Below are 14,864 nucleotides of genomic sequence, written 5' to 3'. Positions count from 1 at the left end.
AACTAACCTCCCAACTTTTTCTGGAATATTTTGTTCTATTATGGATAACCTATAATTATAGGTAATCTCAGGTTGCTATTTCCAGCACTAAGAATTCAGATCCAATGCAGTAATGGACAGAGAAAATCAGAAAACTTGGACTCTGATACATCATAGTTGCAGGACCATGGACAAATCATTCATCTCATCTGAGCTCCTGTTTCTTCACCCATCAAATGGAATTATATATGTACCACATATCATAGGGTGGTTACAAGAAAAGTGACTTGTAAATGTGAGCTATTATTATTATGGAGCAAGAGGGGATTCTAGGGAAGAGTATTTTTCATACTTCTCCATTCTCTTTCTAAATTAAAACTAGAATCTGAGGTAGGCATCTTTGAACAACCAACAATTGATATTTATGTAGATCTTTAAGGCTGACAAATAACTTTAAGATGTCATCACATCTCATTCTCACAATAACCAGTTGAAGTGAATAGGGAGAAGATGATGATTTCGAATACATATCCATGTAGTACATACATACATACATACATATATTCTCTCTCTCTCTCCACACACACACACACACACACACACACACACACACACACACACACTCTACTTCCAGTGAAACTTTACAGCTTGGGTTCCACCAAGGCCAGGGTGGAGTAGTTTTTATCTATCTGGTAGATTTCTCTGAATTTAAAGTTGTGTAATGAGTTGGTTCCAGCTGTGTGGGAGCCGAGCCAGGAAACCCAGCATTCCACTGGTAAAGAGGGAGGGAGCAGAAAGAAGGGAGAGTTCAGTAGGAGGAGGGTCAGTGAAAGGGGCGGGAGGGGAGGAGATTCTGAGGTAGAAGGCCAGTGCTTGCTTCCTCTTTTAGAAGGAGTGATTACATGTCCTCTGGAGTGGACTGTGTTAGGATTGGTGGGACGGGTGTATGCTGCTATTTTCTGAATCTCTGTGCTGCTTGGAGTCCATTCCTGGCAATCCCTGCCTGCCATGGGGGTACTGTGGGTTCCCCAGCCTTTCATCACCACCAGCTCTGTGCTGCTGTGGGTAGCACTATTGTGTCTAGGTGAGTCTGAGCTTAATGGAGCAGAAAATAAGGGGACAAAAGCAAAGGGTCAGTTCAAGCTCAGGAGTCTTTGGGGTGGGGGCTACGTTGGGAGGAAAGCATGGGAGAAAGGAGGTAGGATAGGAGAAGGAAGGAGCAAAACATAACCACTTTCTTAGAATTAGGACATAAGAGAGTTGCTAATGTTGCTGAACAGTCCCATGTCAACAATGCTGATTCTTACAGCTCTCCCTAAGTAAAGTGAAAGTTGATTTTTATTTGGGTATCCTTTCCTGATCAGGCACCCTGGTTTTTCTTTCTTCCTCATTTTGTGACTTACTCTTTGAAAACCTGTCCCTCTCTATGGTTTAAATGGCTGATAACCACTCAGTGTCAGACAGACATTTCCAGGATGTTTCTATTTTAATAACCAAAGTGGAATCAAATTGCTGCAGTCAAGAGATAGTTCAGGGTGTTTCTCCCTCTGCTGCTCAAATTGTGAAGGATTTGAAGTTGTTTGTTCCCTCTCCTAGATCTAAAGCTGGCTTTCCTTATTGAGGGAAGGGAAGTGTTTAACAAGAGAACGGGAAAAGCCAGAACTCCAGTTCAGAAAAGTGGATTATGAGTCTTGAATAATTAAGATAATTGTGGTTTTTTTCCCCTTCAGATATATGGAATGGAGGCAGTGGGGAGGCAGAATGGGTATTATAGGGTATCCCCAAAAATGTTAGTGTAAGCTATGATCGTGGAGCAAAGATTTAGAGTTGGAAGAAACCTTAGTGGTCACTTAAATGCCTCCCTGTTCCCCCCATTTTTTAGAGGAAAAAAGAAAACCAAGGCTAAGGAGGCTAACTGATTTGTTCAAGATAGCAAAGGTAGCAATCAAAGATTGTCATTTGTGTGCTAATCCTCTGACTCCAAAGCTGGATTCTGATTTTGGTGTAGATTCCTCTTCTCTCCTCTTTTTTGGGAAAGTCATGTCCAGATCAGATTTTAAGTTTAGATGAGATATACTGAGTGTGAATCTCCTATAACATCAAGGCCAAAACATACGCAAAAGGCTGCAGGTTTGCCTACAGTGGGTCATTGGCAGACATTCCTCTCCACTTTCCCCGAATGACAAGCAGCACATATTGGTAACTGGACAGATTCCTGGATGTTTCATACCTCTATCAAGTCCAGTCACCTTTTGATTCAATTCAGCCTCAGTCTAATTATTATTATTATTATTATTATTTTTGCTGAGGCAATTGGGATTGAATGACTTGCCCAGGGTCACTTAGCTAACAAATGTTAAGTGTCTGAGGCCACATTTGAACTCAGGGCCTTCTGACTTCAGGGCTAGTGCTCTATCCACTGTGCCACCTAGCTGCCCCCACCTCAATCTACCTCACTAGGGCAGAGGAAGTTGATCTGATAATGGGCAATGCTAGGTTATGAAAACAAGGGACAGCAAAAGCTAGAGTAAAACTTTAGAGCCCAGAAGATCCCAGATACCATCTCATCTAGTTTTCCTATTTAAAGATGAGCCTCACATGTTTAGCTCAAAGTCACATAATCTGTAAATTGCAGAGCCCACATTTCATAAATACTTGATAAATGAAGGGACTTTCTTTCTTGAGATCACACTGCCACGTCTCCTGACTTGCAGACCAGTTCCTCAGTCTAAGACTCTTGCACATTTGCAATTCTTTCCATTTTCATTGCTAGGGAGATGCTTTTCTCATAGCACACTGCTCTTTCTCTCTACATGGGGGCAGGGGGGGGGGGGGGAGGGGGGAGAAGTTCTGATTTTCCTGGACCTTCCCTCTGACCAATCTCTGAGTATCCTAACATCCCTGGCCTTAGTCCCCTGTTCAATCAAGAATCCAATCCTGCCTTTTTTTGCTAATAATAAGAACTAGCATTTAAATAGCATCATGAACTTTGCAAAGTGCTTTAAAAGAATTATCTCATTTGATCATCTAACAAGCCATTGCTGTTGTTATGAGGCAGATAGTAGTAAGGAAACATGCCCAGGATCACACAGCTAGAAAGTGTCTGAGGTTTAGTTCTGAACTCAGATTTTCCTGCTTAGGCCCAGTGTTTTGACTGTTGCATTGTATGGTTAAATGGTGGATACTCACAAATCTTAAGCAAGCTATGAAGTGCCCATAACCTTTCATAGTTCTTAAAAAGCAAAGCTAGAATTACAGAAACGTTCTCACTTAACAATAATTATATTTTTTTCAAATTACATGTAAAGATAGTTTTCAACATTCATTTATGTAAAGTTTTTAGTTCCAAATTTTCCTCCCTTCCTTTATTCCCTCCCCCCTTCCCAAGACAATAAGCAATCTATTCTAGACAATACATGTTCAGTGAAGTTAAACATAATTTCTTTTCTTCTCAGTGAGTAAGGGTGGAAAGGAAAAACAACATTTAGAATCCAAACTTTAAAAAAAAAAGAATGTCAAAAATAACATAAGAAAGATAATCATAAAACAAAACAAAACAAAAAAGAAGAAAAAGCATAATCAGACATAGCCAGTTCTCCAGAGAGTCTCCTTCCTTTATCTTTCTCCTTATTCATGGTAAATCCCACTCTCAAGAAAGGATTTAATTCAATAAATTCACTCACACAGGGAGAAAGATGTTTGTATTTAAAAAAGAAAATATTAAGCTATAGGAATGTCTCTAATGATAGAATTTCAGATGGTACTGAGCAGGTGGTAGGTAATTTTTTTTTTTTTTTTTTTTTTGAGGAAAGGGGACTTCTGGTGTTCCTGCAATCACTATTATTCCATCTAACTCTGAGGAACACTGGGAAAAGATTGATTGCACAACAGCCTTTTCTGGTTCCCTAGCTGGCTGGTGGCAGTTCCATGCTGTAGCTACCTTGCCACTAAGTTCCCTATCCTGATCTAATTCCTACTTTCTGGTCTCTTGCAGCTCCAGTCATCAGGAGTAACGGTAAGTTCTGAATTCAGTTTTTTTTTTTTTTTTTAACCACTTCCTTAGTCTCAAAGTCCTCCCCAAACATCCATATCAGTATCAAAATGGTAGCTTGTATCTGTCTTGAATCCAACTGATTAAAGGGAGAGAGAGTTTTTAAGACAGTAAGGTAGCAACTGTCAGTGAGATAACTCTCTTCTCCATTCCTTCCCCCAAAGCTGTTAGTTCTTTATACTGCCAAAGACTCAACCCTCTTCCTCAGGAGACAATTATCTTTAGGGCCTCAAGTCACGTTCAACTCTTCTTTTCTAATGTGTCCTCATTTTACAGATGGAAGTTGAGGCAATTTAAGGTTATAACTCACTCAGAGTGATACAGTAATAAGTGTTTGAGCCTGAATTTGAATTCAGATCTTCCTGATTCCAGACCCATTGCTCTTTCTGTTGTGCTACTTAGTTACCTGGGAAATAAAGTTTTCAGTTGTAAAGTCTGTAAAGTAGTCTTCTCAGGTATGTCCCCATGTTTCTTTGTGTTTGAGAGAACTGTTGTCCAGTCATGTGGGACTCTTCATGACCCCATTTGGGATTTTCTTGGTGAAGACACTGGAATGGTTTGCCATTTCCTTCTCCAGATCATTTTACAGGTGGGGTAACTGAGACAAACAGGGGGTTAACTGGCTTTGTGGATTTGAACTCAAACCTACTGCTCTATCCACTTCACTTCCTACCTAAATTTCTGTGTTTGTCTGTTCCCATTTCTTCCATATCCCTGCACTGAAATATCCCTATTTCATTACCTGCTTCATGGAGAGAAAGGTCTGCTATTTACTACTCATTTGATCTTGTTATTTAACTGCTGCAAGCCTCAGTTTTCTTATCTATAACTGAGGAAGTTGGACTAGATACTCTCTGTGGTTCTTTTCAGATCTAAATCTTAGATTTAGGATCAAATGAGAGAATGTGTATAAAATGCTTAGCACAGTCCTTGGCAAATATGCCCTTAATAAACACTTCTTTCCCATTCCCATTCCCTGTGGCACATCTGTGTTTTGTATGTCTAAGGATGCTATGAGGTTGCAAACATATTTCAGGTATCGTGGATCAGAGCAGGAAGATGTCTTCATTTTGCCAGTGAGGAAACTGATCCCAGAAAGGTTAGCTGGGTTTTCCCAGATCATATAACTATTAAATGGCTACAGAATTCAAACCCAAGATCCTTGAATCCAAAGGTAGCATTCTTTCTCTTGTTGCAAGTGATCTATTTGTATGCGCTGTGTGGATCAAGTCAAATCAAGTCACAAGTATTTATTAAGTGTCTGCGATGTCTAAGAAATGGATACAAAGGAAGGCAAAAATAATCCCTTCCCTCAATGAGCTCACAGTCTTTAGGTGCTGCTATCTATTGAGTATATTACTGAGTATATATATACTCATTGTGCATCATCCATGTATCTGTGCATCTATTATGCTTAGATCTTGGATTTCTGATGTATGTCAGCTGAGTGATTGGAGGAGAAGGTACAGGGGCAGAGATTCAGATCTTTTGATGAGTCTAGCAGCTAGTAGGTACTGAAATGTCTGACCCTGGAATGGAGACAAATGTGACCCCTCCATCTTCCTGCAGAAAGAGGATTTCCCCAGTCAATAGATCCCTGTCCTTCCTACAGAACAATACTGACCCAGAAATTTTCAGGGTTTCCCCTAAGTTTTAGAGATCATCCACTCTTACTTTCCCTGAGATGGGGTTTGGTTGGTGGGGGGTTTTTTTCTTTGCCAATCAAATGGGATTTAGGGTATCCTTAGGGAGCAGTCTACCCTCTGGGAAAGGTCCTGGGACCCCATGGCTCAGGATGACATCAATATGTAGAAAACAGCCACCAGCAGTTGACCCAGTTCTGACTTTGTATCTACTTTACACTTCTCAAACAAGCTGTGTGTGCTTCCTTCCATTCTCTGTGCCTCTTACTAGTATCCTCCCCTCAGATCTGGGATTTTATGCCTCCTTTCTTTCCTTCATTCCGTTCTCTTCTCTGTCCTCATCAGGTCCTCCACAGGCAATTCTGACCCTGGAACCCCCATGGTTCAATGTGCTCCGAGATGACAATGTGACTTTGACTTGTGAAGGCTTCCAGACCCCTGGACAGGATAGCATCGAATGGTTCCACAATGGGACAATTTTCCCCAACCATCAGGACTCCTATACCATCCCAGCTGTTAGTTTCACTGACAGTGGACATTATCAGTGTCGGACAAAACAAACTGCCCTCAGCAACTCTGTGAAACTACAGGTCTCTAGTGGTAAGTGAAAGATAAGGAGCCTGGAGTAAGGTGGAATGGAAGGTGAAGAGTTGAAATCTGCTTATAATACAGCCTGGAAAGAGACATATCCTGTTTATTGGTAGAACGAATGTCAAGAGGGAGGGGTGGGAGAGTTCCTGAAAAATCCACAAGTTATTTTAATTCTTCTTTTCACTATTGCCCTGACTGAAATATGACTGACTTGGCTGAGTTTCTCTCAGTGGCTCTATTTTCACTATTCATCTCTGTCAGGAAATTTCTAAAATTCCCTCCTAAGTGACCAGAAGATTAGGAACCTAGATTTAATCAATTGATTAATATTTATTAAAGGCTTTCCATTTAATAAGCACTGGAAATACAAATACAGAGAATGAAATAATTTCAGGTACAAAAAGCTTACATTATCTATAATAAATATATATATATATACACACATACATATATTATACACACATACATTCATGTATACACACATATACATACATTACATATAATATATACAGTATTTATTATATATAATATATACATGCAATATATATGTGTGTGTATATATATTTAATAAGTATAAATATGTACAAAGAATTTTGAAATGAAGGCTGCTAGCAATTGAGAGGACTGGGAAGGGCTTTGTGCAGAAGATATTGCCTGAGCTTTTTCTTACAGTAAGAGAGGGGCTTTATGAGGGAAAGGTCAGGAAGGAGTTCATTCCAGAAATAGGGAGTAGAAAGTGGGGTGTAAAGGTGGCCAATGCAAAAGCATAGATTTGGGAGCTAACGATTGCATGGAAGGAACAAAGAGAAGGCCAGTTTAGCTGGGTGATCAAATACAAGAGAGGGGAGAATGATGCCCACTGAGGCTGGCTAGGTTGTAAAAGCCTTTAAAAGCTAAACAAAGGAATTTGCATTTTTCCCAAGAGACAATGTGGAGTCATTGTAGAGGGTGAGCAGTAGAGTCCCATGGCAGGTTCACCACTTGTAGGCTGAGGGTTCTGACTCCATATTATTAAAAAACTCACATTCTCTACAATATTTTAAGCCCTTGTCTACTTCTTTAATTCCTTCCCAAGTTGCCCCCATGTTTGTCTTACTTGCATGTTCCCCCTCCCCCCAATTATTGTGTTCTGATATGTGGTGAGTCTTTTGGATTATATGTGGGCAGATGAGGTATATGAGTGTTCAAGGAGGGCTATTATCCCTGGTGTGAGGGTTTGCCACATCCTTTTCTGGGTTGCTCATCTACATTGGTATTTATCTGGCATTCAACTCTCCCATATGGTTCTATGTGATGACTCTAGAAGAGAGAATGAGTCTGATGACTTTAGGGAACTCTTCCTCTTTTAAATCCAATTCATCCTAGGATGTCATTGGCCCTCTTTGAAAATGAAGGACAAAGAGCAACCACAACATGTGGGCAGATTCTAGCAGGTGTCATTCTACATGTTCTTCTGCTTTTTATGGCAGGAAGCCTTGCGTGGCCCAAGATACTAGGACAAGCTGAAATATTCAGAGCCAATGGCCTTTGTGTTTGTCTTTCAGATTGGGTGCTCCTCCAAGTAGAGAGATTAGAATTCAATGCAGGTGAATCTATGACCCTGAGGTGTCACAGTTGGAAGAACAAGCCGCTGCACAAAGTTATATACTACCACAACAACAAAGCCTTAAAGTATGAATATGAGAGTTTCAACTATTTTGTTTCTCAAGTGAATTATACGCACAGTGGAACTTACTTCTGTACAGGATTCATAGGACATTTTAGCCATCCATCTGCAGTTGTGATTATCAATGTCCAAGGTAAGAAGTCTCGATCAAAGCATTTGAGGGGAAGAGCTAGATACCCAGGACCAAGATTATGTAGTTCTTATGGGTTGGACAAAGAAAAACTAGAAAGAGATAATGGAAATGATTGGGCATTTAGATACCATTTTTAGGTTTATGAAGTATTTTTCATACATGTTTTATTTGATCTGTCTGTGTACACACTCACCCACACAATCCACAGGCATTATCATTATCATTTTAGAGGTAACAAATCGAGGTTCCGAGAGATGGGATGTCTTCATGACAACCCAGCAGTAGGATCTGAATGCAATTATTCTAAGATGATGATCAAGTCAGGTGAACAGGGCTTTTAAGTATCCTGGCCAGAGACTTAGTTTCTCTATGCTCACCTCCTTTGGAGAAGATAGCTTCCAAGTGATAAGCTTGAAGAAGATAGCTTTTATCAATGGAACTCTCTAATTAGGGAGAGATCATATGGATACATAACTTATAAAGTAGTCCTAGTGTGGTTCTCTTCAACACTGAGAGGATCCAAATCAGTTCCAATTGATTTGTAATGAACAGAATCAGCTACACCCAGAGAAAGAACACTGGGAAATGAGTATGGCAACATGACATTTCTATTCTTCCTGTTTTTGTCCATTTGCATTTTTGTTTTTTCTTTGGTTATTTTTTATCTTCTTTCTAAATGGGATCTTTCTTGTATTCTACTTTATTTACTTAATAGCTTAAAAGATGGCATACATATATTGTATTTAACACATGCTTTAACATATTTAACATGTATGGAACTACCTACCAACTAAGGGAGGGGGTGGAGGGAAGGAGGAGAAAAGTTGAAACAGAAGTTTTTACAAGGATCAATGCTGAAAAATTACCCATGTGTGTGTTTTGTATATAAAAAGCTATTAAGCAAACAAATAAATAAATAAAAGTAATCCTAGAACCCCATAACCTCTGTCATCTCCTAGGCAATCTTTTTCAGGATAGTTCTGTATCCAAGTATCCACAAACTCTGTTAACTTGTGCAAATAGCCTCTCTTTTTAAGAGAGATCTTAGGAGTGTCTTTTCTTCCTTCTCTTGGAGCTCCACTGCCAGTTTTGAGTGAAGGCCTCCATCAGTACAGTGATGGAACTTGGATCAAGTCAATAAAATATATATATTTTTTATTTATTTTGTGTTAAGTCCCAGACTATGTTTAGCTTTGTTTAAAGAAACAAATAGAAAAGAAAAAAAAAAGAAAAAACAGTCAATAACTTTAAGAAATTTACAATCTAATGGGAGAAATAACACCCAAGCAATTCTGTATAATCAAGATATATATATATGGGACCAATTGGAGCTCATCTTATAGGGAAGGTAGTAGAATTAAGGACTGCGAAAGGCTTTTTGCAGAAGGGGAGATTGGAGCTGAGATTTATTGGCTACTAAAGATAAGGGAGGAATGAAGGGAAAGCCTGGAGCAAGGCTGATTTAGCAATTCTAGAGGGTAAGGAGAGGGTAGAGGTAGAAAAGGAGAAGTACTGTGTATCTTGAGATTTCTCTCTTCCAAAATCAGGAGGGGCGTCAAGCACCACAAAAGCGGTTATAATAGTATCGGTCCTGGTGATTGTGATTGCTATAATTGCTGCTGCTCTCCTGTATTACTACAAATACAAGAAACCAGGTATGTGGTTCCCTTGGTTTCTTATATAATGGATCCTTTTCTTGGTCAATATCCTGACTCTGTCCTTCCCCAGACATTAGATTAATACCATTTTCCACCCTGGCCTAGAAAATCCCCAGCCATACCCTTGCCTATAATTGTGAGATTCTTTAATGCAGAAGGGGGAGTTCTTTTACCCCACAGACTTTGGAACAGTAGCTTGGAGATAAAAAGCAAAAAAACTTCACAATGTATCCCTTGGAAAACTTAACTTGATGGAGAAACAAAGATATGATAAGAAAAGTAAGTGGTAAGAAACTGAAAGACAGAGATAAATCTCTAGTCACTGAAGATCTAAATACACCCCCTCACTATTCCACTTAAATTATCAGCATTTTTGTCTCTTTGGACACTGATTTTGATTTGCTAATGATCACTTCCTTTTCCTTGGGCTAGGGTTATCCCAATTGGATTCTTCAACAAAGCCCTAAGTAAGGGAAAGGATATATGTGTGTGGAACAGTGGAAATGGGAAAGCAATGATTGAAATTTCAGAGAATCACAGATCTAGAGTAGTAAAGGATCTTCTGAGTCATCTAACAAAGTCTCCTGACTTTACAGATGAGGAAATGGGGGCTTAGAGAGATTAAAAAGTTTATTTGAGGCCACACAAATAGAACAGCAGTTCTCTAAATTGTAATCTGGCCTCTTTTCACTGTACTTGGCTGTCTTTTTCTTTCTTTCCATGCTTCCAACCAGGTTTCCCTGAAAAACCCGAGTGCTAGATAAAGGTACCTCAGTCATTTGGAGTCTTAGCTGAATACTCTCAGGGAACATGGAATCTTTAGTTCATCCTGGTAGTAGGATGGGGAAGGGAAGGAGGTGGTAGTTGCTTAACAAGACTGTTGAGTCTTGGACACAGACATTTTTCCATGAGATAAGGATTAGTGCTTCCCCACCTGCTTCACCATCATCCAGAGTACAGAAATCTGAAGGTCTTTGTACTTATTTAATTCCCACTGACTTAGAAAGTATCTTACTGAATGGTATGTGGTTTTAAGGAGGAGTCTTTCTCCTTTAATCAAAACCTTTTTCTCTAGTTGTTGGTCCCAAGGTTCATGGCTCTGTCTCATCATTCCTCTAATTTTATATATACCCTGTCTTAGCTCTCCCAGACAGCACAAAGAACTAGGAGAAAATTTCCTAGAGAAACCAAATGAATAACAAATGGGTCTCTCCCTGGCTGTCCTAATGTATGGTGGGACACAAATACACCTTGCCTAAGTTGGAACTGCATGGTGGACCAGAGGCTAAAGAAAAGATTTATGGGAGCTCAACAAGGAGGGCAGAAGTTGAATTCTCTTGGTCAGCTCTGTAGCATAGCTGGGACAACACTGGAGATGGGATCCTAGTGCATGGTGGGACACAAATACACCTCGTCCAAGTTGGAACTGCATGGTGAACCAGAGGCTAAAGAAAAGGAGGTTGTGGGAACTCAACAAAGCTTGTGAGGAGGGTAGGTGTTCAGTTCTCTTGGTCAGCTCTATACCATAGTTAGGACAACATTAGACATGTGATATGTGGAGATATTACATAGCAAAGCCTATGCAACCAAGAGTTCAGCACAGTGTTTCTCAGAAAGGGGAATAAGGGATATCTAGGGCTAGTAGGCGACTCTCAGGAGCACTGAGAGATCAGTAATGAAGAGAAGGGAGATAATAATATAATTTAATCCTCACAATAATTTTGTGGGTTAAGTAGTATAAGCATTATTATTCCTATTTTACAGATGAAGTTATTAAGACCCATAAGTTAAGTGATTTGATAAAAGGCACATAGATAGCAGAGCTGTGTTTTGACTCCAAATTCAGCCCTCTTTCCACTAAAGATTCTAACAGGTAGAAACAGGATTCAAATCCAGGTCTTCTGGCTTCAAATTCAGTGTCATTAGTAGAAGATGAAGACTTTTAGCTAAGAAGGATGAGTTGGGGCTCTGGAATAGAGGTGTGTATACCGGCCAGCAACTATGGGGCCAGGAGATAAAGCTAGTTCAGGGAAGGGTTCTGGCCACCTCCCTCTTGGCTTACAGAAATGGGCTCAGGATGTGACACAAGTGTGCATCATTTTTTTTTTTTAATTGTGGAGGACTGGTTTGTACTTCTTAGCTCCTGTCTTATCTGTGCAAATAGCAGCAATAGCAACAGTATTTCTAATATGTTATATATCCTTTAATGTAGCAACTTTTGACAACTTTTCTTTTCATTCACAGCCAATATTCCTCTTGACTTAGGAAAGCCCCAGGTAAGGTACCCCAGCCCATCCCTACACTGCCCACCCTATCCTCTTCTCCCCTTCATTTATTTGACTTTATCATATTTCTCTTATATTCCATCTATTCTGCTCTACATAGCCCACCTCCCCAATTTTTTCTCATCTTTTTCCTCCTCTAGGTGGAGAATTCGATGTCTTATTCACTTTTAAAGCACACAGATAATCCTGAGGAAGAAATATCAGGACCCTCACCATAATCACTAAGAGTCATGATCATCTCTGTCCTTCCTGCAGCGGCCCTAACCTGCTTGTTCCCACAAGCACCAGGTTGAGGGACCTGGTGAATCTAAGACTGGAGATCAGCATCCTCCTGAGCCAACTTTGCCATTCCAGGAAAATGGAATTGAAAATATCGTTTGCAATTGTCTGCATGAATCCTAAACTACTTTTAAAGACTTGAAGGCAATTGACTGTCAGTGTTTACACTGCCTGTCTTTGCTGGCAATATCTACCCAATCCAAATGATTTTGTACTTTGAATCACTCTTGCACAGTACTTTGGACAACCCAAAATGTGGGGGTCCCTTTAAAGGAATTGCTCTGCTCCCTCCTGAAACTGCTTCCTAACTAAGGCAGGCCTTAGCTGTAGAGGCAGTTTTTTGTTTCCCTTGATGCTGGAGTGGAGGCAGGAGGAGGTTGGGCTTGGATCCCTTTAGGTGAGCATGATCTGTAAGGGATGAAATAATGTCTCTGTACCACCAATCTCTTTGCCCTACTCCTAAATAGTCTTCACTGTCTTGTGTTAAAATGGAAGGTCCTAGGGCAGAAATCACCGGGCCTCAGGTACCTGTTTTGTCATAGCCTGCTTTTTAAAAACCTGATGCTTTATGGAAACCTCTTCAGTTTTCACATTAGTCCTTTCTAACTGTGCTCTTCCTTGAAGCACTAGCAGTAGAAAGCCTGAAGATGAGGAAATGCCCCTGAACGACCTAGTCAGGTTCAACAATGTCATAAGAACCCCATTGCCAATGTAGAGTCCTTGGTGCTAAAAGTTTGGGGCTCAATATGAATCTGGCTCTAGTCAGTAAGAGGCAGATCAGGCATGCAGGGGATTAGGGAACAAGTATCTGAGAAAGGGGTCAGGGAATGGCACTTGTGATCTCTTCTTTCTAGGCAGGCTTTGTTTCACTGGGTAGAGGGCATCTCAGTGCTGCTGTTCTGGTGGGGATCTAATCTCTTTGCCCATGGTAGATGAAGTGGGTAAGAGAGGAGGAACAAAGGCATGATGGGATGAGAGGCAGCATGGTCTTGTAAAAAGAATATTGGAGCTACATGTAGAAAGTTTGAATTTGAACAGTACTTCTGCTTATTAGTAATATGATGTTAGATCAGTCAGCTCAGGCTTTGTGGGCCTCAGGTTTCCTATCTGCCAAAAGAGAAAGTTTTACTTAATGATCTCAATACAATTCAATAATGCTCATTAAGCATTTACTGTACATCGGGACACTATTATCTCTGGCTTCCCAGCATACCAACAGCACTTCTTTCCCTCTCCCACTTAGTTCCCCCAGTCCCTCCCTAGGGTTAAGGTTGTATATTCTGTATCCTCTGAACGTATGTTTAATGAACAAAAGTGTTTTTTTTTTTTATAAAGATTTCTTAATGTCATGTTCTTAATTAGTTTTAATGTCTTTGCAGCCAAACTCTGAAATCATACTGTGATACCTTGAACAAGTCACTTAGCTGACATTTATAAAATGCCTTAAGGTTTGCCAAATGTTTTGCCTATAAAATCTTATTTGATCCTAATGAAAATATTATTCCCATTTTACAGATGGGAAAACTGAGTATAGATTGCTGACAAAACTTGCCTATGTACACAATAAGCTAAAAAATGTCAGAGGCAAGATTCTAAACTCATTCGCTCCTGACACCAGGATTCCCTGGGACAAAGGAGAGAAGGGATGTTTATTTTGTCTCCTTTCTCACCTTTCCCACTGTCTCTCCAGTTCTTTTTCTTCAAGTTCCAATGCTGCCATTTAAGACATCAGTTTACTCATCTAAAAAAAGAGGGGCGTTGCATTATACAATCTAATATCCCTTTCAGCTCTAACATTCAATGATCTTGTATACAATAAAGTATTTTTATTAGCTCATAAGTCAGTCCAAGCCTCTTTTTTAATAGGTTGTTCAACCACACTGAGTACTAAGGTTTTCCAGGTAGGCAACTTCTATCTTCAAGAACAGAAAGGAGCTGGATCTCATGATACAAGGGGGTATAAAGCAAGACTTCTTAGCTTGGGGATATGTGATCTTGAATAGGGGGAAAATAATATTTTCTTTTCACTAACTTCTAACTGAAGTACTTTGATTATTTTTCAAAAACATGATACTAAGAAGGGGTCGGTTATCTTCACCAGATTGCTGAAGAAGTCCATCATATGCAAAGGGGTAAAGAACTTCTTAGAACAGAGAAAGAACAGAGGGCAAACAACTGACTTTCTGCATTGACCTGCTTTTCAGGTCAATGTGCCTTGATTTTTAGCTAAAATGAACTATGATGAGAAAAAAAAAGGAACATATAGGACCAAATCTCACTTGTTCGACTCCTTAGGATTCCCTGGGACAAAGGAGAGAAGGGATGTTTATTTTGTCACCTTCCTCACCTTTCACACCATCTCTCCTCCAGTAGAGTGCAACATTTGATATGAGATTTTAATGACTGGTAGTCTATATTGCTGCCTAGAAGGAACAGGAGGTGATGCTGTCATTGGCAGTAGGAAACTATCTAGGTAAATCAAATTTAAGGAAAATTGAAAGATGAGGACTGATTTCTCCAGCTAAGACATGAACAATTTCCTGCCCACAAGACTGATTTGAGTGGGTTTGAGTATAACA

At 39.9% G+C, this 14,864-nt stretch overlaps 1 protein-coding gene across 1 annotated transcript; it reads left to right on the top strand.

Moving 5' to 3' along the window:
- Positions 1–869: 869 nt before the first annotated feature.
- On the top strand, positions 870–14,125 carry LOC127562999 (low affinity immunoglobulin gamma Fc region receptor II-b-like). Its single transcript, XM_051999159.1, has 7 exons — positions 870–1,063; positions 3,974–3,994; positions 6,019–6,273; positions 7,809–8,063; positions 9,611–9,718; positions 11,966–11,997; positions 12,147–14,125. The coding sequence occupies exons 1-7, from the start codon at positions 988–990 to the stop codon at positions 12,222–12,224; spliced, it is 825 nt and encodes a 274-aa protein (XP_051855119.1). The 5' UTR covers positions 870–987; the 3' UTR covers positions 12,225–14,125.
- Positions 14,126–14,864: the final 739 nt, after the last annotated feature.

Source organism: Antechinus flavipes, chromosome 4 (assembly GCF_016432865.1).
Source record: "Antechinus flavipes isolate AdamAnt ecotype Samford, QLD, Australia chromosome 4, AdamAnt_v2, whole genome shotgun sequence".
Classification (NCBI taxonomy): domain Eukaryota; kingdom Metazoa; phylum Chordata; class Mammalia; order Dasyuromorphia; family Dasyuridae; genus Antechinus; species Antechinus flavipes.
The sequence above is the reverse complement of the archived record's forward strand: the minus strand, read 5'-3'. Positions and strand labels throughout refer to the sequence as shown.